The 24792-nt window shown below is 40.2% G+C and overlaps 3 protein-coding genes across 3 annotated transcripts in view; all 3 read left to right on the forward strand.

Annotated features, from left to right (window-relative positions):
- Positions 1-3419: 3419 nt before the first annotated feature.
- LOC140144865 (craniofacial development protein 2-like) lies at positions 3420-4669 on the forward strand. Its single transcript, XM_072166667.1, has 3 exons — positions 3420-3503; positions 3590-4243; positions 4328-4669. The coding sequence occupies exons 1-3, from the start codon at positions 3420-3422 to the stop codon at positions 4667-4669; spliced, it is 1080 nt and encodes a 359-aa protein (XP_072022768.1).
- Positions 4666-4992, forward strand: LOC140144866 (uncharacterized). The gene has a single exon (XM_072166668.1). The coding sequence runs from the start codon at positions 4666-4668 to the stop codon at positions 4990-4992; it is 327 nt and encodes a 108-aa protein (XP_072022769.1).
- A 3337-nt stretch (positions 4993-8329) lies between these two features.
- LOC140144868 (uncharacterized protein YqhO-like) overlaps positions 8330-24792 on the forward strand; it is a gene marked incomplete at its 3' end in the record, with an annotated part of 35961 nt that continues 19498 nt past the window's right edge. The window contains exon 1 of the mRNA XM_072166669.1: positions 8330-8589. Within this exon, the coding sequence (XP_072022770.1) occupies positions 8455-8589 (135 nt within the window). The remainder of the gene's footprint in view (positions 8590-24792) is intronic.

The following is a 24792-nucleotide window of genomic DNA, read 5'->3' on the forward strand; positions in this document are numbered from 1 at the left end:
GTTTCTTTTAATTAATTTAATGGTGTTAAAAACCAGTGTTATGTAAAATTGGTAAAGGAAATTTGTGAGTACTGTTAATGGTTTATTTTACTGTGAATTTAATATAAGCGCATAATTCATTAATTACTGCTAATCATGCCTTCTTTATACCATATGGCTGTATTTTGACATTAAAACATGAATAGGTATAAGTATTTTAGAAATAAGCAAACAAATATAGCGTTTAAAATAACATGAACTATGTCCAAAATGTAGAAGGTCATGCGAACATTTTAACACCTTGCAGTGACGCGACAAGTTCATAGGAAATGCAGTGTGCGCCATCACGAATATAGCATTTTTGGTAACTTGTACACATGCCTGCTATATAGCCCGCCCCTCCCAGAACAACGGAAAAGATTTCTTCTGTTACCTTAAGGGCTCGGATAGCAACGTTTGCTTAGTGTTTTTATTTGGGGGGGGGGGGCATTAGAATGTTATGGCATTTTTTTTAAATTGATATCTTGGTATATAACAGTTCACGAAGTAAAAGTTTATCAATCTAATGATATTTACATAAATTGTATGTAACGGGGAAAGGTCAAATTTTTTTAATATTCGCCGGCTTTTCCTTATTTGAAGCCTTAATGTCAATCTTTTTAAATTTATAGATTTTGCTTTTTTTTCTTCCAAAATGATAAAATAAAAACATTGGGAATTGGCGAAGAAACAACATCATAAACTTCACCTCTATCACTCGAAATATCTCTTTGGATTAGGACGGCGAGTGTGGCCTCAGAGTTAGTCTCCTAGGTAGTCACTTTGGTTTACGCTCCCTATACATGTGGAGGGAGCGCAGCCAAACTGCTTTCGTAGGAGACTACGATTTATGATCGTTCCGACATATTATCATAATCTAAGAATTATGATAATGTGTCGTCCAACAGAAAAAAAAACCATTTGCTTTACTACAAATAGGGCGAATTTGACAATACGATTTCAGTTGGAACATGTGTAAGTATTACAAATATGCCAAAAAAATCGGTTTTGAAAAAAATAAAGGTGTATTCTGAAAAAAAGATCGTACAGGGTGTCCCCCAAAAAAGAGGCCCCACATTGCACCCTCTTTTTCTCCTATTTCTGAAAAGTTGATCAAATGTATTTTGGTAAGTAAAGAAACCTTAAATCGGTAGCTTTAATAAACCGAAACAATTATTTCAATCGGCTCATAACTTTTGAAGATGTGCTCTTTTAAAGAAATGTATCTGTTTTTCACTCTGTCCACGGAGGAGGTTTGGCATCTTCAAATATTGAAAAGTGCATATACCATGCATGAATATAAAACATTCCTCGATGATAACTTTATAAAATAACAACTTTATTTTAGGAATGGGCTTTACCGGTGGGCTTATGGGTTGTGGATTTTGTTAAGTGTCATGTATTTGGTCGAAATTGATGCGGGATGGGACTTCTTTTGCTATACTTGCAATTATTTTTTTTTTTTTAACGTTTTTGTTTGTTTTATTATTTCTTATTTTATTGTTTCTTGCTTTCTTTTTATTGTCATTTCTCTTTTTGGAATAAAAGGTAGCCCTGAAAAGGGCTGTTTCGTTTGTCTTTGGTTCTTTTGAAGTGAGTTTACTGTGCTGCTCTGCCCTCTACCTGGTTACCTCCTTGACGAATACAGGTTTCAGCCCTAGTCCTCATTGCACCAATTGCGTTGCGTACCATCCTTGTGCAGCGGATACTTACGAATATAGCAGTAATACGGGGTTGTGAAGATTGTTGAAGCTAGCTGGTGATCCTCGCTTATAGTGAATGCTTTCCCAAGCCTAATGCTATTATCTATCCATGTCAATAACCGTGTGTTCCGTTTAAATCTTCGATGGAGCCAAACCTCATCCGTGGACAGAGTGAAAAACGGGTAAACTTCTTAAAGAGGGCATATCTTCTAAGATTGAAATAATTGTTTCGGTTTAAAAGCTAACGATTTAAGGTTTCTTTACATACCAAAATACATTTGATCAACTTTTCAGAAATAGGAGAAAAAGAGGGTGCAATGTGGGGCCTCTTTTTTTTGGGACACCCTGTACATTAGGGCTTTCCGTATTTTACGTCCCGTTCAGAATTTTGTGTGTGAAAAATACCAATGTGTCTACGTCAGTACCATCACGTAGTGGGGAAACACTCAATGTAAGTGCTGCGACCCAGCAGCAGCCAATAATAGGCTATATAATGTGGACAAACTTAATTTTGACCCATTTACATAAAACTGACACCACATATTTTTGCTCAGTGCTCTTACAAAGATGGTCTTTAAGAATTTGCAACGACAGTTGAAACAAACTGTTCAAGTATTAACGTTTGCAATTGGGATTAGTAGGTTTTGGACCACCCTGCATATACTTATACTCTAATTATAAGCTACTTTGTAAATTTAAATGTGTTTTTCATGTTCTAGCAAAACGTATCAATTTTTTTCCAGAACCAAACGAAACAATGCATTTATACACGTTTTGGTAATATGCAAAACAAAAGTACAAACTTCCGCGTACATAATAATAATAATAATAATATCATAATGTTAATTGAATTTTGTTTATTAACACCATTCCTTCCCAAGAATATCAGCATTTGCTTGGAATTTTCAGATACAGTGACTTTACAAGAATTGTTTTCGGTAACCTCCGTTATTGCTTTTAAATAATATTTAAATAAATCAATTAAAATAAATGAATAAATAAATAAATAAATAAATAAATAAATAAATAAATAAATAAATAAATAAATAAATAAATACATAGATATACGAATTTTTTATTCAATAATGAACAAATACATTTGGGCCACCAAAGCGGCATTATAAATCATTACATGAATAAATTACAAACAACATGAAATTGAACAGGAAGAATTAATTGATTTTGGTGAGCCTGTGTGTTGGTGTCCTTTGGACACAGGATGTTGTGATGCGTCTAGTGCTTTAGCGAGGTAGATTAGTTTAGCATGTAGTTTAGTGCTTGCAATTTCTGCTTTCAGCTTCTGCCGCTGGCTAGCCGTAAGGTGAAAAGGGAAGCAGATTGAGTAAGCCTTCCCTGCCAGTACATAGCCTCTCCTACATCAAGACTCTTACAGTGCCTCCCAGCGACAACACACGGTAACTGGGTACCCCACGGACCCAGGCGAAACTGTAAGGGATCTCGGAGCAGCATTGGGCCCCAGAGATGCGGCGTGCAGGCCCACCGGCGTGTGCACACGCCCTGGCGCCCATCAACCAAGCCCCAGCTATGGGTCAAATAGCTCCACCTATGGGTAAATAGGCGGAGAGACTGGTTTCGTAGCCCAGTAAAGCCATCAGTCTAGGAGTTGGAGCTCTGATATAAAGTCCCCCTTCCAACCCACATTGGGCCAGTGTGGAAGGGTAGGCCCAACTAACCAGCATGACAGACACAAGAAGGCAAAGGCCCCCAGTCCCCAGCAGCTCATTTGCTCCGGACCAAGGTGGCGGTTCGTCAAAGCAAGGAGTAGGGGTGCTAAGAATCCCTGGGTAAGAACAGGCCACCAATGGAATTTGACCATTGCAACATATAATGTGAGATCACTGTTGCAGGAAGAAAGACTAGTGGAGTTGGAAGAAGAACTAGAAGGGGTAAAATGGGACATCATCGGATTGGGTGAAGTCCGAAGACGAGGAGAAGATTTCACAGAGTTAAAGAGTGGCCACCATTTCTACCACATTGGAACCAAGGACAAAAGTGAAGCAGGGGTCGGCTTCCTGATACACAAAAGCATCGCAGGAAATATAACTGAGGTCAAAGGTATAAATGAACGCCTAGCTCAGCTGACAGTAAAAATAAACAAGAGATACAAGATAAAAGTTATTCAAGTCTACGCTCCAACCTCAACACACAATGATGAAGAGGTGGACAAACTCTATGAGGAAATAACTGAACTACTAAAGAACAGCAAGGCTCAATTCACAATAGTAATGGGTGACTTTAATGCCAAAGTTGGAAAAAGAGAGGATGGAGAAGAGTGCACAATTGGTAAATTTGGGAGTGGAGAACGAAATGATAGGGGTGACCGACTCATCGAATTCTCAATCAGTAACAAGCTGAAAATAATGAACACTTTTTTCAAAAAGCCAGCAAGTAGGAAATGGACCTGGAGAAGCCCAGATGGAAGCACAAAGAATGAAATTGACTTCATACTCACAGACAGTCCACACATCATTCAAGACGTAAAGACAGTCAACAAAGTGAACGTAGGTAGTGACCACAGGATGGTAAAAAAAAAGTAAAAAATCAACACCAGACTAGAGAGACATAAATTACTGAGACCAAAGCAGAGCAGCATCAACCTAGAGAAGTTGCAGGAAAAGAGAATAGAATTCCAACTGCAGCTGCAAAACCAGTTCCAACTTTTGGCAGATGAATGTCCAGAAGAGAGGACTCTAGAATTATGGAATGACCAGATAGTGGAAACAACACAAAAACTGGCCATGGATATTGCAGGAAAGAAACCAAAGACTCGAGCAACAAAGATATCAGATTCGACCAGAACACTCATGGAGAAGAGAAGATCGATGAAAGCAGAGGAACAAACATACAGCGGGTTGAATATACAGAAACCTGCAAGACAATCAGAAAAAAGCTACGGGAAGATATACGGAGCTACAACACCAAGATGATCAAATCCACAATTGAGGAAAACAAAAGTCTGAAGAAAACATATAAGAAACTAGCGCAGGGGGAACAGAAAATTACAAGCCTCCTCGATAGCAATGGGCAAGAAATCACAGACCAAGACGAAATTCTGAAAAGGATAGAAGAATTCTATGAACAACTATATGCCAGTGACACAGAAACAGATGAACCAGGAGAACCACAAGAAGAAATACCCAATGTCACAAATTGGGAGGTACAGCATGCTGTAAACCAAATGAAGAGAGGAAAGTCTCCTGGACCGGACAATGTGCTCATCGACACAATCAAAGAAGGAGGGACATCATAACCAAAGAACTAGCAAAGCTGTATACAACATGTATGCAAAAAGGAGAGTGCCACATCAGTGGAAAGAAGCCACTATGATCATTTTGCACAAAAAGGGGGACAAGCGAGACTTAAAGAACTATAGACCCATCAGTCTCCTCTCAAACTTGTACAAGCTGTACACAAGGTTACTAACAAACCGACTTGAAATCATCCTAGACGGAAATCAACCAAGGGAACAGGCAGGCTTCAGGAAAGGCTTTTCAACCATGGATCACATCCACACCATCAACCAACTAAAGGAGAAATGCCAGGAGTATAACATTCCGCTCTGCGTAGCTTTTATAGATTACGAGAAGGCATTTGATTCTGTTGAAACCAGTTCAGTCCTGAATGCACTCAAAGAACAAGGAATCAACAATGCATACCTGAAGATCTTCAAAGACATCTACTCAGATTGCTACAACACAGTCAAAATGCACAAAGACAGTGACAGAATTATGATAAAGAAGGGCGTGCGTCAGGGGGGACACTATCTCACCGAAGCTTTTACAGCCACCCTAGAAGGAATTTTCAAAACACTCGACTGGAGCAAGAAAGGAATCAACATAAACGGAGAGCACATGAGTCATTTACGCTTTGCAGATGACATTGTCACAATATCAAGCAACTTAAATGAACTTGAGACAATGCTGCAAGAGTTGGATGAGGCAAGCAGGGTAACCGGATTAAAAATGAATATGAAGAAAACAAAGGTCATGAAAGGATTAGAAACAGTCCCAAAGACAGTGAAAGTAAAAGGGGTGGAAATTGAGCAGGTCGAGGAATATGTATATCTTGGACAACGCTTCTCTCTTCGAGACAAAAACCAAGACTCTGAAATTCGAAGGAGAATTAAAGCCGGGTGGCAAGCTTTTGGAAGATACAGCACCATCATGAAAGGCAATCTTCCAATATGCCTTAAACGAAAGGTATACAACCAATGCATCCTCCCAGCTATTTCATATGGGGCAGAATCATGGACTTTAACATCAAAAATGGAAAGAAAACTAGCAGCAGCCCAGCACAACATGGAGAGAAGTATATTAAACATCACCTACAAGGACAGGAAAACAAACAAATGGATCAGGGAGCAGACCCAAGTTCAAGACATCTTGGAAACCATCAAAAGCAGAAAATGGACCTGGGCTGGCCATATCAGCCGCAGACAAGACAATCGTTGGAGTTCAACACTCACACATTGGACACCTTATGGGAGGAAACGAAATAGAGGACGCCAACGGAAGCGATGGAGGGACGAGCTGCAAAACTACTGGGGAGAAGTGAACTGGTACCAACAAGCACAAAACAGAGACACATGGAGACATCATGCTGAGGCCTTCATCCTGCAGTGGATTGATAATGGCTGAAAAAGTAAAAAAAGTAAGTATCGCAGTCTCCCAATGATGTTGGTTCCAATCATGGAACTGACAGAAGCATACTTGGCAACAGCCTTGGCAACACGTTTGGGGAAGCCAAGTTTCTTCAACCCACTTCGGAAACGGTGATGAATATGCCCGAGTGACCCAATCACGAAGACAAGGATTTTGCAATCAAATCCGCACAATGTGAGCAAGTTACAAAGAGGAGTATACTTTTGGAACTTTGTGTTGTAACTTTCCTCAATGAAAGCATCGAAAGGACAAGTTACTTCCAAGATGAAACACTTCATGTTTTCGTGATCAATGAGAAATATGTCTGGTTTTCTTGCTTGAATGTCCTGAAAAATGTTTGCGAATTCAATTTCATCATCGTCATTCGTGATCAGGGCACCCGAGATGATCTTTTCACGGTAGATATCACACCTGTTGTATTTTTTAATTTCCTTTTCAAGGATATTCATGATCCGGTTATGTCTTGAAATGTAATTGTAACGAAATTGCATGCAGCCGTTTGCTACATGTGAAATTGTATCATATGGATTTCTGCAAAGAGGGCACGACTTGCTAACCTGAGGAAACATTACATGGAGCAATGAATTTGATTCAGCGATTTGGAGTCTAGCTTTGGTGATAAACTTAATCAGGTCGACACTTAAATCACCATTCTTTAAATGCTCCATCGAACATGCATAATCTGCTTTCTCGAGGTCCGCAAGTCTTCCCTGTGATTCAAGATTTTTCCAGTTGCTTAGTTCAGTTTCAGTCAGTTTCTTTATGATAAAATGATAAATTACTTTGTGACAAACCATAACAGTTTCACCTGCCTTTATGGCATACGCAAAGTTTTCGTTGTTTGATTTAACCAACTCGATGGCTAATTTTGAGCAGATCTCGTTTAACTCAACCCAGGCTGACTTGTTCAAGCAAGTCTGAATATTTTTTATGATGATACCATTTTCATCAGCTTCATACCCAGCAAAATGTTTACCTTCATCATTAGTTTCTTTAACTTTTCTTTTTTGCATGTGCAGTTTGAGGGACTTTTCAGCAGTCTTCCGGACCACATCATCATCTGAATTCAACATCTGTACATATGACGCCACCTTTTTAGCGAAATAAATACTAGATGGTTTTCGGATTCCAAGGCCTCCAGATGATTTTGGGACAAAAACATACTTGCGGTTAGAATTAGTATGTTGGCCTAACCATGATCTGGCATACTTGATTATTAAATCCTCCATTGCCGTCAAAGTTTTAAATGGTATAGGCAGAATGCTGAAAAATCCTTCAACTGTTGGAATGCATAATGTATTGATTGCTTCAAGTTTAAAGCAGATTGCAAGCGGAGCAATGTCGAGTTTTTGCAATAAATTTTTGAATTTTTGGAATAATTCTGACACTTGATGAGTCCATACATACATACATACATACATACATACATACATACATACATACATAAATAAATAAATAAATTAAAAAAATAAAAAAATAAATAAATAAATAAATAAATAAATACATGAATAAATAAATAAATAAATTAATTAATTAATTAATTAAAATATTACATAGCATATTATGTCTTTTTAATATTTCAGTTGCTATGTACTGCTAATTAAGTTGTTATTTATAAATAAATAAATAAGTAAATAAATACATTATTTAATGAATTGAATATTTAATTAATTAATGTTTCTTTATTTATTTATTTGTTAATTATGACGGTGCCTAACATGAGAAAGGGAGGCATTATGTTTGTAACGGCACTAACGAAAATGCTATATAAATTATGGTGTTGAACAGTCAAAAAAACTCACTGAGTTATATTGATTCACTGAAAATGTTACAGAATTGCATGGGTAAATATACTGAATAAGGTCATGTGCATGGTCATGCCACATATCATTTTGCTTTATTTTTCCAGCTCAGTAGTTAAAGTTAGTTTTCAAGACTTGCAGCTTTGAATTTGCACACTGATTTGAACAACAGGTTGACTCTGGATTAGAATCGACAGGAAACAATTTCAACGAATTAACTTTTTCAAAATAAGTAAATCGCCAGGAGACATGAGTGAGACGTTGGAAATTCTCAGTAAAGAGGAATTTGAAGAGCTGAAGGATGCTAAGCATAACTATCCATTTGAGAATTTGGTATTCAACGGAGGTGGTGCAAAATGCATTGGTGGCATTGGCACTCTTAAGGTAATGTTTTTACTGATAAATCAGATAATCAAGCAAATGGACAATCGTCTCTATCGTAATGGTTTCCCCATGGCACGGAAATATGTCATTTGTTTGCCACAGATTAAGATAACAGTTAACCAAAGACATTTGTTCCATTCTTCTATTACACAGATTCTATTGCAAAGATATTTTATACAATTACCCTTGCAGAATCGGATCCTGTCTAGGGCATTTTGTTACGGTACATTATGTACATTAAAGCCATATTATAACATTTCTTAAAAATAGATTAGTATTCATTTTCAATAAAATGTTAGCATTTACTGTCAGATATGTCCGCTTTTATTTTTGAGCCAAACAAGTGAGGTGAAGCAAAGAAAATTGGAATTTACAACTAGCGCCAATGCATGTTACTCCGGCGGTTGTAATATGGTACGATCCTGTGGCGTGTCTGTATGTGTCCCGCACGCCGTGTACGTAGAGGGGTGTTGACATCGCATACGCGTTCGAGTAACATTTCTATCGTAATAATAAAACGCTGAATCCGGCGCTTTATTGAAAATCTCGGATTTTGACAAAACTACAGCACCTAAAGTCTTGATTTTTGCAGAGAATCTTTGTTTACTGCAGTATATTACAATCGTGTAAAAACCTGAATTTAATTTTTTTGAGGGCGTTCTTTTCAGCAAATGTTATAATATGGCTTTAAATGGGGGTAACCCTATTGATTTTGGATATGGATTGTCTTCAAACTTACAGACAATACCAAATACAAGGTGTCCCAAAAAAGAGGCCCCTCATTGCGCCCTCTTTTTCTCCTATTTCAGAAACGTTGATCAAGTTTATGTTGGTATGTAAATTAGAATGGTAGCTTTAATAAACCGAAACAATTATTTCAATCGGCTCATAACTTTTGAAGATAATGCCCTTTTAAAGAAATGTATCCGTTTTTCACTGTGTCCGCGGATGAGGTTAATAGAAAATAGGAGAAAAAGAAGGGGCAATGAGGGGCCTCTTTTTGGGACACCCTGTATCGTTCCTTTATGCAGCTATGTGAAAAAGAGAATATTTGCCAGCGTAAATGTGAATAAATAGCAAAATTACCAATCCAATACCTTGGTAGCGATGATAATTATGTCAAAGGTCTTTGACCTTTTATCAATTTGACGTCATAATCCATGAACTATGCATCATGCAGATATATGAATTTTTTTCTATATGATGAAGGGTAGAATTTGAATTATCTTACAGCAATTCGCTTTATTTTTTCACAATTTCTTCGGAAATACATCGACATGGAGTTGGAGCGTTAAATTTCAGGATTGTAATGAAAAAAAATATGATCTACTGCATGATACAAATACACACCAACAATGAGAAAAATTTGTTTGTAGCAAATCCGACATACGGTTTTCATGATACATTCATTTATATTTTCTTCGCATCTTATTGTTTTTCGATAATCAATGTAGTTAATGAGCTAAAATGACTAAAAAGGCTCATTAATCTGTATAAATCCATGCATTAATTTTTAGGGTACTTTTATTTTGCATACCTTTCCTTGTAACTTGGTCAAACTGTTTTAACATGTTCAAGCCGCCCATTTGCGTAATGACTGTTACTTATGGGTAATACACGTGCTAGGTTTTGTATTTCAACAAACTTAACAATTATTATTAGAGTACTTGGAATTACGTAATATCATTTGTATAAATTGTCAACATTGGCGTGAAGTTTGAAATGCAGTTAAGAAACGTGTAATAAAACGAAGTACCAGTAAGCACAAAGTCGTTTGCAATTGCAAACCATGTTTTTTGGTATGAGGTGATCTGAGTATAATTATTTCCTTGACATTTGTGAAAGAACTAAATGTATCCATTAACAGATAAGGAAAGGGACCGTCTTTGAAATTCATCAAAAAAAGGCCCTTAAGGGCTGGGGTATGAACGTTTGGACAGTATTTTTGTGGGCCATTAGAGCACATCAGACATAACAAATTGCATTCTAAATACAAAGATATCGAATAATCACATTTTGAATCTTCATTTCGTAATGCTCTCAGAAAAAGTTGCACTTTTCCACGTCCTATACAAAAACGTTATCGACATTAATGTTTTGATTAATTTAATGGTGTTTTTGTTATATTTAAGTTTTATGTAGGCTATACGATAGCCCAATCATTCATCTTTCAGTATAAAACAATGGTTCATTGACATGTACATGGTGTCCCTTAAAGAACTGTATTGTCAGAAACTTATTTGTTTGGGTATTGTAACTGAATATCTGGTGTGGTTAAGGAATAAATCAGCTATCACATATTTTTGAATTCTGACAATTGACCACATCGTTCCTGAAATATGAGAATTTTACGAAACGCCAATTCCGTGGATACCAAGTTACAAAGTACAAAGTACTAAATCCTCCGGGCACCCAATTCACCATAGCACTAGGGCAAAACCAAAGCCTTCAAAAACCCATAAAATATCTTTGAATGGAAGAGTACTGGATCCTCCAAGATATTCTGTGGTGGCGCACATTTACTCTCTGCACCACAACATTGGGGCAACGGAGTATGGGACTTGTATTTTATTTCACATCTCTTCAACACGTGTATCATATGCATGTTGTTGGGCAACGGAACCCGTAGATAGCATATGCACGTTGGTGGGCAATGGAACCCGTGCATAGCATATGCATGTTGTTGGGCAACGGAACCCGTGCATAGCATATGCACGTTGGTGGGCAACGGAACCCGTGCATATCATATGCACGTTGGTGGGCAACGGGACCCGTGCATAGCATATGCATGTTGTTGGGCAACGGAACCCGTGCATAGCATATGCACGTTGGTGGGCAACGGACCCCGTGCATATCATATGCACGTTGGTGGGCAACGGAACCCGTGCATAGCATATGCATGTTGTTGGGCAACGGAACCCGTGCATAGCATATGCACGTTAGTGGGCAACGGAACCCATGCATATCATATGCACGTTGGTGGGCAACGGAACCCATGCATATCATATGCACGTTGGTGGGCAACGGGACCCGTGCATATCATATGCACGTTGGTGGGCAACGGAACCCGTGCATAGTATATTCCCGTCGGTGGGCAACTGAACCCGGGACTTGTGTTTTATTTGTAGGTTTTCGAACAATTATAATACGTTCAGACGCCCGTCCGAATGCAGGCAGCTGACTCAGGACACCTGTGTTTATTCATGGTGTGTGGCCGCTGTGTGCGGGCAGCTTGATTCAACTGCACTCGCTCCCGTGTATAACCTAACGCCCGGCGCCTTGGACGACAGAGCATGCAGCGGACACGGCCCCTAGGGCACATGCAATTTACTCACGCGAAATCACGGATGTCCGCATGGGGTCATGAACTACCTGAGTTTCGTTTGATTTTTGGCTGAGCTAGTCTTTGGACACCTTCTTTATTATTGGGGAAACCCCATTCATATACATTCCTGCACTGTCTAACTCCACGGAAATCATAGCACGCTGGCGGAGGCACTTTTCCGCGCAGCAAGTTGAAATCGTACGACCCTGTCTGCTCGACAGACAACATTTCTCTTATATATGTGACACGATCTGGTCCATGGGGGCCAAAGGAGGCATTTTTGAAAAATGAGTTACTATAATTATTACATTATACTTGCAATAGGCTATCATTTACTGAAAACACCAAAGGCCTAGCATACTTGGTTTTTAAGTTATGAAGTTTTTTGATGTCGATTTTCTTACGTATTTTATTGTTTTTTACTCCATTTTTTACCTTTATCTCAGTTTCAAATTTGCCGCCTTTGGCCCCATGGACCAGATCGTGTCACATATAGCGACTTTTCAATTCCGCTAAACAGTTGGCTACTTTTCCAACTATTTCGCATGTCGCACTTAACATTGCGTCTATGTTCCAGTGCAGACTTTTGCATTCCGATCCGAACACGGTCTCTTGGAAATGTCACATACTTTACAAGAAACGCCGGGTATCGTAACAATCGTAATCGTAATCGGACAGACAACACTTCTCCTATATATAGCGACTCTTCAATTTCGCCGATCAGTTGGCTACTTTTGCAACTGCTGCGCACGTTTTTCTTAACTGTTGCGTCAATGGGACTTTAGGAAAACTGCTTCTATATAGTACAGTAGTTGATTTAAAACAACAGTCACAAGACTTACTATTTGCAGAGCTGTGGTAGCTTGCGACCTGCATCTACAGGTCTTCTTTAGCCACTGAAGAGATTATTCCACTTGACTTGCCTCTTGACTACCAGGTATTGATTGGTTTTGGGCTTCTATATAGATTCAATTTCAGACGTTTGCTTTTTGAATTCGGTCCACCCTGCACATACGGTCTCTTGGAAAAGTCACCTACTTTACAAGAAAACCTGGGCATCGTAACAATAAAACAGTAGTGTTATTTTTGCCTTTGTTTTCACAGTTCATGTCCATAGGAAATCACGTAACGCTTTCAACTTTTAGTCCGTAAAAAAGAACAAGTTTTGGATTTGTATTTCTTTTTATAATTTAGCGTTGGTGGGCAACGGAGTAATGCAATTTTGAAAAAGAGAATACAATGTAGAGAAGTTGCGAAGAGTGGGGAGACGAAGATGAAATGCATTGCAGAATTAACCGACAATGCCTATGATCCGGACGTGCTGCTTCAAACATTCACCGACAACGGCAACGGGCTAGATGCCGAGGGCATGCACAAGGTGCCAGCGGGCTCAATGCACATGCATGGGACGATACGATTATATTTATTTTATTTTATTTTTTATTTATTACACAAAATTACTAATTTAAAGAGCCACCAAGTGGCAAATGTTTTCTGAACTACGATGAGGATGACGGACGTCATCATCAACCGGGCCCAGTGGCTGGATGAATCTCGTTCAACACGTTGGTGGGTAACGCAGGTGCCCTTAAGGATAAGGTTCAGCATTTCGCTTTACTAATAGACAACGCATACGACCCTGATGTGTTAGCGACCAAACTAGACTTCAACTACAAGTATTCTCCATCTTGAGAGTATATACCATTCCGTCTGTTAGACACCACCTCTCTTAAATATAGAGAATCTTTAATCCCGCCGATCAGTTGGCTACTTTCTCAACTTAACTGTTGTGTCAATGGGACTCTAGGGAAATCGTTTCAAGATTCAAGTGCATACTTATGCTTTTCGAATTTGGTCAACAACTGCCGGACATGTCCCTCGGTAAAACGACGTACCTATGAAGAGATGTCCGTACTCGAGTCCAATAAACAGTGGCGCCGACAACCATTTGCCCTTTCAATCCCGCCGATCACGGAAGATTTGGCCACTTTGACGGTCGCTGACACCTATTTCCGAGAGGATACTATTTGTAAAATTCCATGGCAACCCTCAGCTCATCATCACTGTTGTATATGCACCCACTGAGTGCGCAACATCTTCTGACAAGGAGGAATTCTATTCATTTCTATCTGACCACCTGGATGGTATGAAAAGGTACAACATCCATCTCATCCTCGGTGATTTTAATGCCAGAATAGGACAGATAGTCATCTTTCCCATCCTTAGGTCATTGGTCCACATTGCTACCATGATTCAACAAATGACAATGGTGAGCGTCTGGTCAACACCTGCCAGGAGTTCAATCTCAGACCGGCCCAGATGAGATTCCCGCAACCCAGGAACCGTGTCTGGACTTGGACCCATCCAGCTGGATCAACCCATGCACAGTTAGAGCACATACTAATAAACAGCAAGTGGGTAAATTCTCTCCGCAACTGTCGAGCATACAACTCAGTAGAAGTGGACTCCGATCATCGTATTTTGAGCATCCGTCTAGCTGCCCGTCTGCGAACTAGCAAAGGAAAACCTTGCAAGAGACCAAAATTCAACTGGAAGAAGTTGCAAGATCCTGATACAAAGGAGGAGTTTCAGCTGGAGCTATCAAACAGATTCCAGGTCTTGAGCATGGATGACACCACACCCATCTCTGATAGGTATGAGACCTTCGAAACAGCGGTTGGTGAAGTTGCTGAGAAAGTTATTGGAAAGCAAGAGCCATGCGAAGTACCAAGTTGGGTATAAGATGCAAAAATCAGACTTAAACTTGAAAGGGATGAGGCCAAAAAGCGGTACTCCATTTCAAACTGGAGGAACTTGAACACCAGCCTTAACAACTCTTATAAATCTGATGAGCTTGCTACCCTCAATAAGCAGAAAGACCTGAAGCTGGCCGACGAGATGGGGAATTATACCACCACCTGGAAAATTATACACTCGCTTTATGGGAAGAACTCAAGGAAAGTGGTGAAAGTCAAAAAGAGAGATGGAGCAGCTCCAACCAGTGACCATGAACTGCTTGAGGAATGGAAAGAATATTTTAGCTCACTCCTTAACAACGACAGTGGCACAGCAGCTTTAGAACTTCCTGCACCAGCTGTTGAAGATCTTCCTAATATCACTGAGCCCCCAACTCGTGAAGAAGTAGTCAAAGCAATTGCAGCCATGAAGACCAACAAGGCAACAGGATTGGACTGTGCTATAACTGAAGAAGCACTTCAGGGAGGAGGGGATAGCATGATTGATATGATTTTCGAATTCTGCATGGAAGTATTCTCAACGCTGACACCGCCACGTCAATGGGTTACAAATGTAATCATTCCTTTACCAAAGAAAGGTGACCTCTCTCTCATGACAAAACTACCGCGGTATTTTGCTTATGTCAATTGCCGCAAAAGTGTTTATCTATCTATCTTGCGGACGCATCCGAAAAAGAGTTTACAATTCTTTTCCAGGAATCTCTATCAGCCATCAGATTCTTGATTGACGTCCCTTGCCACACAGTCAATGTAGTTGAATGGTCTTCTTCCTCTACATGTTCGTGGAAGCCTCATGCAGATGACATCTGAATTTATTTAGTCTTTTGCACGGTAGCAGTGGCCTGCAAATCTGGCTCGCCGTTGAGCAACGATGGAGGACACCTGTGGAACACCATCATAGATCTCTGGTTTTATGTTCACACCAGGGTTTATTTCGAGCCCTCATCAACAGCCGGGTGTAGGTACTATCAAGACGGTCCTGAAGATCTTTCTTCATTGTCCAGGTCTCACTTCCATATAAGAGGATACTCTCTTTGCAGGCTCTAAAGAAAGTCTTTCTTGCTGTCGGCAACAAATGAACCAAGATATTTAAAGTCCGACACCTCCTTGAGTCGTGTGCCATCCCGAGAAAGGATTGGAGTTAGGTTCTTATCTCCATTAATATACATATATTCTGTGTTCTCGGAATTGAGAAAGAGTCCATTGTCATTGTCCAGGTCTCACTTCCATATAAGAGGATACTTTCTTTGCAGGCTCTAAAGAAAGTCTTTCTTGCTGTCGGCAACAAATGAACCAATATATTTAAAGTCCGACACCTCCTTGAGTTGTTTGCCATCCCGAGAAAGGATTGGAGTTAGGTTCTTATCTCCATTAATACACATGTATTCTGTGTTCTTGGAATTTAGAAAGAGTCCAACTTTGGCGGAAGCATCTTCTAAAGATGACAAAAGATCTTGGGCATCTTGTGATAACGTAGCTGTTAAAGATATGTCGTCTGCGTAGTCAAGATCGGTTAGATACTTGTTTTTCTCTCTGCTCGTCTTATTGGGCATGATGTCAATCCCTTTGGACTTGTCAGTGTATGTCGACTGTCTGAGGACAATGTGTCGCCCTGCAGGATTCCAGCAGTAGAGAGAAACTCTTCAGTTGGTCCATCACCTGTTTGTACAAAACTTGAAGGATTATCATACATTATTGCAATAGCATTCACAATCTCCTGAGGGATCCCATAATTACGAAGAATATGCAGCATGGCCTTCCGGTTAACACTGTCAAAAGCTTTTGAGAAGTCAACAAACACAATATATGCCTGATTGTTTGAGGTTTTAAGCTCTACTATTATCCTTCTTCCAAGGGCTAGAATCTGTGGTGTGGTTGATCTACCCTTGCGAAAACCATTCTGGTTGCGTCTGAGAATAGGATCAAGATGAGGAGAAATCCTGTTGAGCATCATAGTGTTATACAGCTTGGCAGCAAGTGCTGACAGTGTGATACCACTATAATTTGATGGTTGTGAAAGATATAATAAGAGGTATAATTGTGGATCTTGACAAGGCTTTTGGCTTATTTCCCTTCATGGTTTCATTACAGAAATCAAGCAGGTTACGTCTTGCTCTGATTTCCCTAGTAAGTTGGAAAAGTGTAGAAACCAGTTGTCACGACGCTCTTCAGATGTATTGCCTTTCACTGTAACCACAGGAGCAGATTTGGTGTCAGTTATCTCCCGGAGGAGTTCCCAAGAAGCTGCATGTTTATATTCATGATGGAGGTTGTCAAGTTCCTCCGTCTTCTTTTGATTAGAGGACTCCAGATTTTCTGTGTAGGCTTTATCAAGAATTACTTTGGCCGATTCGAGGAGCTTTTGTGAGGCTCGGGTGGATCAAGCATTGTGTTTCATAGATGCACTCTTTAAGACATCTCTTGCTTCAGTGACTTTATCTGATGCAGCAATGTTGTAGGACTGCTTTGATTTTTTAGGGATCATCTCCAGTGCAACTTCCTCATTAGCCGCAACTAAGGTATCATAAGTGGTGCTAATATTGGGTTCTTGTAGCTCATCGTGTAGAAAACTAAAGCGGTTATAGACTGCTAGCACAAACCGCTCACCCAGGATGGTGTCTCTGGTAACCTTTTTCCAGTCAATACGTTTCATTGGGTCTTTCATGGAAGTTATGCATTTCCGGTAGCTGATTTGACATTTGCATGAAACAATCCTATGGTCCGAGTTGACACCCTTGAAGGAGCTGCATGCACGTGAATTCTTGATTGAGTTGATCCACTTCCTTCTTACCAGGACAAAGTCAAGTTGAACTAGTTGACCATTAGGACGCATATGTGTCCATAATATGTTGATGCGGTTTTGAAACCTTGTGTTTGTGGCTATGAGGTTATGTACCTGCAGGAAGTCTTTCACGTGATTGCCATTTTTATTGGTTTCTTTAGCAGGTGTGAAGAGAGCATCCAATGGCCCAAGCTGAGCATAAAAGTCTCCTCCAATTATAAGTAAGTTATGAGCTGGGATGGCATTAACTGTAGAAGAGAGTTATTGGTAGAAGGAGATAACAGCTTCTTTGGGTTGTTCGTTATGTGGACTGTAGCAGCAGATAACTGTGGATGTTGGATTGCCCAGCAGAGAAATTTCCATAATCTGTTCATTATGACTAATAATGGACATGCAGGAACTGAGGGCTCTTGGTGAGATTAAGAAGCCTACTCCACCAGTGGCAGCATTCCTTTGGTTCTTCCATGCTGAAGAGGTGCCTAATCTGTATCCATTCAGATCTTCCTGCAAGAGGGAGTCACTGTGACAAATCCGGTGTTCCTGCAGACATATGATGTCAATACCATAATGTGCGGCTTCATGATCAAGTTCTTCTTTTTTGGCAAGTGAGTTGAGAGCTCTGATGTTGAAAGTGCTGATGGTAAATGGTTTTTTCCTTTGTATAAATTTGTCTTGACCATCCTTATCTGCATCAGGTTTGGTCTGTCCAGGGATGGTATCAACTGGCTTTGAGATCAAACCGTCATTGATGTTAGCATAGTCTAACGGTGACTTAGATGGTCCAGACTTCATAGCAGGGCTTTAAACCTGGTGCTTAAATGTAAACTTGTTTTTCTCTCTGCTCGTCTTATTGGGCATGATGTCAATCCCTTTGGACTTGTCAGTGTATATCGACTGTCTGAGGACAATGTGTCGCCCTGCAGGATTCCAGCAGTAGAGAGAAACTCTTCAGTTGGTCCATCACCTGTTTGTACAAAACTTGAAGGATTATCATACATTATTGCAATAGCATTCACAATCTCCTGAGGGATCCCATAATTACGAAGAATATGCAGCATACATTATTGCAATAGCATTCACAATCTCCTGAGGGATCCCATAATTACGAAGAATATGCAGCATGGCCTTCCGGTTAACACTGTCAAGAGCTTTTGAGAAGTCAACAAACACAATATATGCCTGATTGTGTGAGGTTTTAAGCTCTACTATTATCCTTCTTCCAAGGGCTAGAATCTGTGATGTGGTTGATCTACCCTTGCGAAAAACATTCTGGTTGCGTCTGAGAATAGGATCTAGATGAGGCGAAATCCTGTTGAGCAGCATAGTGTTATACAGCTTGGCAACAAGTGCTGACAGTGTGATACCGCTATAATTTGATGGTTGTGAAAGATCCCCTTTCTTCGGGAGAGGTATAATTGTGGATCTTGACAAGGCTTTTGGCTTATTCCCTTCATGGTTTCATTACAGAAATCAAGCAGTTGCTGATGGAAGAGTGGGTTTTTCCAAACAATGGCTGGTATGTTGTCAGGACCAGGTGTTTTTGACTTGTTGAGCTTGCTCAGACCTTTTTGCAGTTCCTCCATAGTAAATGGATGAGTGTGTATTAGGAGATCGACAGAGACGTTGCTGTTAAAGAACGTATATTCAAGGTTTACGTCTTGCTCTGGTTTCCCTAGTAAGTTGGAAAAGTGTAGAAACCAGTTGTCACGACGCTCTTCAGATGTATTGCCTTTCACTGTAAACACAGGAGCAGATTTGGTGTCAGTTATCTCCCGGAGGAGTTCCCAAGAAGCTGCATGTTTATATTCATGATGGAGGTTGTCAAGTTCCTCCGTCTTCTTTTGAATAGAGGACTCCAGAGTTTCTGTGTAGGCTTTATCAAGAGTTACTTTGACCGATTCGAGGAGCTTTTGTGAGGCTCGGGTGGATCAAGCATTGTGTTTCATAGATGCACTCTTTAAGACATCTCTTGCTTCAGTGACTTTATCTGATGCAGCAATGTTGTAGGACTGCTTTGATTTTTTAGGGATCATCTCCAGTGCAACTTCCTCATTAGCCGCAACTAAGGTATCATAAGTGGTGCTAATATTGGGTTCTTGTAGCTCATCGTGTAGAGAACTAAAGCGGTTATAGACTGCTACCACAAACCGCTCACCCAGGATGGTGTCTCTGATAACCTTCTTCCAGTCAATACGTTTCATTGGGTCTTTCATGGAAGTTCTGCATTTCCGGTAGCTGATTTGACATTTGCATGACATTTGCATGAAACAATCCTAAGGTTTACGTCTTGCTCTGGTTTCCCTAGTAAGTTGGAAAAGAGTAGAAACCAGTTGTCACGACGCTCTTCAGATGTATTGCCTTTCACTGTAACCACAGGAGCAGATTTGGTGTCAGTTATCTCCCGGAGGAGTTCCCAAGAAGCTGCATGTTTATATTCATGATGGAGGTTGTCAAGTTCCTCCGTCTTCTTTTAAATAGAGGACTCCAGAGTTTCTGTGTAGGCTTTATGAAGAGTTACTTTGGCCGATTCGAGGAGCTTTTGTGAGGCTCGGGTGGATCAAGCATTGTGTTTCATAGATGCACTCTTTAAGACATCTCTTGCTTCAGTGACTTTATCTGATGCAGCAATGTTGTAGGACTGCTTTGATTTTTTAGGGATCATCTCCAGTGCAACTTCCTCATTAGCCGCAACTAAGGTATCTTAAGTGGTGCTAATATTGGGTTCTTGTAGCTCATCGTGTAGAGAACTAAAGCGGTTATAGACTGCTACCACAAACCGCTCACCCAGGATGGTGTCTCTGGTAACCTTCTTCCAGTCAATACGTTTCATTGGGTCTTTCATGGAAGTTCTGCATTTCCGGTAGCTGATTTGACATTTGCATGAAACAATCATATGGTCCGAGTTCACACCCTCGAAGGAGCTGTATGCACGTGAATTCTTGATTGAGTTGATCCACTTCCTTCTTACCAGGACAAAGTCTAGTTGAACTAGTTGACCATTAGGACGCCTATGTGTCCATAATCTGTTGATGCGGTTTTGAAACCTTGTGTTTGTGGCTATGAGGTTATGTACCTGCAGTAAGTCTTTCACGTTGTTGCCATTTTTATTGGTTTCTTTAGCAGGTGTGAAGAGAGCATCCAATGGCCCAAGCTGAGCATAAAAGTCTCCTCCAATTATAGGTAAGTTATGAGCTGGGATGGCATTAACTGTAGAAGAGAGTTCTTGGTAGAAGGAGATAACAGCTTCTTCGGGTTGTTCGTTATGTGGACTGTAGCAGCAGAGAACTGTGGATGTTGGATTGCCCAGCAGAAAAATTTCCATAATCCGTTCATTATGACTAATAATGGACATGCAGGAATTGAGGGCTCTTGGTGTGATTAAGAAGCCTACTCCACCAGTGGCAGCATTCCTTTGGTTCTTCCATGCTGAAGAGGTGCCTAATCTGTATCCATTCAGATCTTCCTGCAAGAGGGAGTCACTGTGACAAATCCGGTGTTCCTGCAGACATATGATGTCAATACCATAATGTGCGGCTTCATAAGCAAGTTCTTCGTTTTTGGCTAGTGAGTTGAGAACTCTGATGTTGAAAGTGCTGCTGGTAAATGTGTTTTTCCTTTGTATAAATTTGTCTTGACCATCCTTATCTGCATCAGGTTTGGTCCGTCCAGGGATGGTATCAACTGGCTTTGAGATCAAACCGTCATTGATGTTAGCATAGTCTAACGGTGACTTAGATGGTCCAGACTTCATAGCAGGGCTTTAACCCTGGTGCTTAAATGTAAACTCATATTTCTTGTCAATGGCTGAATAAGACAGAGGTCGCCACTCCTTCTGTCATAGAGGATATAAAAGAAAGGTTTCAGCATTTAGTCCAGCTGCCACCCATACTAAATCATATGGGGATACACCTGGTCGCCTGCCGAGGAGATCTGTGTGTATGTACCCCTCAGCGGCATCAGTGAAGTCTCGATTTTCCTAGACTCAGGTGTCACTACCCTACAGAAGTACCTGAAACAGGTATTCTGTCCTACCATGCAAACAAAGCTGGAGACTAAAACTAAAATTATTCCCTAGACAACTGGATGCTGAGAAGGAAGAAGAACTAGTATAAGCAGGAAAACACATGGAGCACCCAAAGGATGTTGAAAACATCCAGTGGGAAACCCAGCCGCTTAAGATGGTAGTAGGGTGCTAGTAAGGGTAACTTTCAGCTCCGCGGCTATAGCCTCGGCTATAGCCTTCCATTGTACTAATGTACAACAAGATCCTTCTGAACAGGATCCGACCCCACATTGATCCTTTACTGAGAAGCAATCAGGCTGGCTTTAGATCGGGTCGCAGCTGTGCTCAGCAAATACACATTTTGAGGAAGATCATGGAAGGCTTCAAGGAGTACCAACTTCCCTTAACAGTCACTTTTGTGGACTTCAAAAAAGCCTTCGACTCCATCAACAGGTCCGTCATGTTGTGGTCAATGCCATCCAGGTGCTCTACAAAGACTCCAATAGTGCCGTTATGGTAGATGACAGTATCTCAGAGCCTTTCCAAGTAACAACTGGAGTGCTTCAGGGTGATGTGTTGGCACCATTCCTGTTCATTATCCTGGTAGACAACCTTCTGATGAAATCAACTTCTGGAAATGACGATGGAATTGTTACCTACCCGCGTCGGTCAAGCAGGTCTGCACTGCACTCGAATCTAGTATCTAGAAGCGGTTTCTCTAGAGTCCCATTAACGCAACAGTTAAGAAAAACATGCGCAGCAGTTGCAAAGTAGCCAACTGATTGGCGGGATTGAAGATTCGCTATATACAGACTTGACATTTAATATGGAATATTTTTTCACAAAATTCCAAGACTGGTCTGGACGGAGTCTGCATAAACCACACAGGCTAAATATGAATTGGGGCGTGTCATGAGATGGTGTAAAATAGATGTTTGATAGAATATGTGCTTTCCATGTGTTTACATTATGGTGTTCTTAATGTAGCGAATTTGCCTAAAATGGCGGATTTAGGGAGGCTGAATTTTAGCTTTGTGGGGGACACAATTTCGGACCTTATGCAACATTGTGCTGTTAGTATCAAATTCATAGGGGTTTGAGGTGATATTTCTTAAACTTCATCAGCAATTGGCATTCATCACAACTGAATACACTTGTAATGTGCCAATTTTTTTAACAAGGGAGGAGCTTAAAAATAGGCCTCTTAAAAGTTCAGAAGGTTTGAATGGCCTCCCTGTGGTCAAATGTTATAAACTTAAGGTAAAAGAAAACAACTGCGTGGATTTCTGGTTGTCCAATGAACTCACGCTGTTTCTTTGTGTACACTAAGTTTATAACATTTGGCCCCAGGGGACCATTCAAACTTTCTGAGTGCGTACCACTTTTAAGAGCCATATTTTTAGAGCTCCTCCCACTTTCAAAACTGGTAGATTACAAGTGCATTTCAGTTCTTGGTATTTAGGTTCAGTAAATATCAGATAAAGGTGCTCAAATTCAGAATTTTGCCCCCACAAAAATCAAATTCAGTCTCCTTAAGGACTGAGTACAAAATGTCTACGCAACACTCAACGTCGCGACGCAGGCCCACGACGCAGACCCACGACGCAATGTCCATTCTGAGAAGTTAAGATCCAATTGCGAAATGCTGCGTCTTGATTGTCATGCGACGATAAAAAAAATCATATTCATTGAAACGCTTGCGTCTCAACTCCCTGCATACTACGCAACCGGCTTATTACACCTATAACAATACCCCAAAAACGTGTGTCCTTGAGTGTGTTGATTCATACAAATAATGAATAGCTATGAATGGCGCCAATGTTTATATAATGTCCCGACCAAATGTATTAACCCCGTCTCTGAGCTAAATCCAGCATTGCTATAACGACCATTTACTTTCCGGTATATAGGTTTAATTAAATTGATATAAACACGTGTTCATCAATTAAACACCTAGTGTTAATTTTCTATACGCAATGTGAAACCATATACAGCTACCGCACATATCAGCTTGACGAACCTAAAAATTAGGTGAAAGAAATGTAAAAAAAAATCAATTATGAGATGTTGAAATCATATCCTGTGTGGACCATTGTTTTTCGGTGGCATAGACCTACTATTTGAAACCGGTAGAAACAGACAGTTAATCTTGATGTACATAAATGTACGGCCTACATGATAAAACAAACACAAATATAATGCCGTTAAAAGTGGGTAAATAGATTATTCTCTGAGTATATGAATGCATACATTTATAACATTATAACGCATAAAATAGAACAGTTTGGCAATCGTTTTTGATAATTGTTGAATCAGAGAAGATTGGTTGAATAAAATCACAAAATATTATTAGCCTAAAACATAGCTTATTTCGAGAAAAGTGTATATATTTAATATATACACCGTTCTAATCGATTGCAAAGAGAAACTACTGGTGTATTAGCATGTTAACCCTATTTGCCTAAAACGTTTCTATGTCAATACGACCTTCTATTTACATTCTTTGTCGGATTATAATGACTGATCCATAAATTGCCCACGGTGAGTAAACTTAAATAAATACTACAATAAACACTTGCATAAAGATTTCTGACGATAGCAAACAAACCACAGATTTGTTATTGAGCAAGACGATGCAAGACGATGCCGAATAGGACCAGTGAAGACGCAACCAAGACATTAGTCGTCAATATAATAATTCATCGTCGAACTGCGTCTTGAAAGCACAAGACGCTGGAGAGCCATCGTAATACTGCGTCACGACGCAGGCACTTGCGTAAAGTATTTGCACTTGGTCCGAAATCCGCCATTTTAGGCCAATTCACTACATTATGAGTGCCATAATGTAAACTAATGGAAAGCACATTTTCTGTTAAACAATTATTTTACACCATCTCCCGACACATCCCAATTAATATTTATCCCGTGCGGTTTATGCAGATCCCTTCCAGACCAGTCTTGGAGTTTTGCAAAATAATATTCCATATTAAATGTCAAGTCTGTATAAGAGAGGTACATGTCGTTGTGTTGTGGTTTGCGTTTAAAACCCAACACGTCTGGATCGTATGCGTTATCTATCAATTCGGCGTAACGCTGAAACCTATCCTTGCTTCCAGCGACTGGGGCCCGCTGGGTGCCAATGTTATGCTCTGTGCATGCCGTTGCCACCGTCTGTAAAATGTCAGACTTGGAAGCCAGCACGTCCGGGTCATATGCATTGTCAATTAGTTCGGCATTGCTTTTCATCTCCGTCTTCCTCACTCACACATTACAACTATTCGAGCTAAATTTGAAAAAAGGTCCGAAAATTGTACTTTTTTCGGACAAAAAGTGAATA

This window comes from Amphiura filiformis, unplaced genomic scaffold, assembly GCF_039555335.1.
Source record: "Amphiura filiformis unplaced genomic scaffold, Afil_fr2py scaffold_89, whole genome shotgun sequence".
In the NCBI taxonomy this organism is placed as follows: Eukaryota; Metazoa; Echinodermata; class Ophiuroidea; order Amphilepidida; family Amphiuridae; genus Amphiura; species Amphiura filiformis.

Bases quoted from the DNA above. Each gene is read 5' to 3' on its own strand.
- LOC140144865 (XM_072166667.1), top strand. From the start codon at position 3,420: ATGACAGACACAAGAAGGCAAAGGCCCCCAGTCCCCAGCAGCTCATTT. The intron at 3,504-3,589 runs GTAGGGGTGCTA...TCACTGTTGCAG, and splicing joins GCGGTTCGTCAAAGCAAGGA to GAAGAAAGACTAGTGGAGTT. The intron at 4,244-4,327 runs GTAGGTAGTGAC...AGACCAAAGCAG, and splicing joins AGACAGTCAACAAAGTGAAC to AGCAGCATCAACCTAGAGAA.
- LOC140144866 (XM_072166668.1), top strand. From the start codon at position 4,666: ATGATCAAATCCACAATTGAGGAAAACAAAAGTCTGAAGAAAACATAT.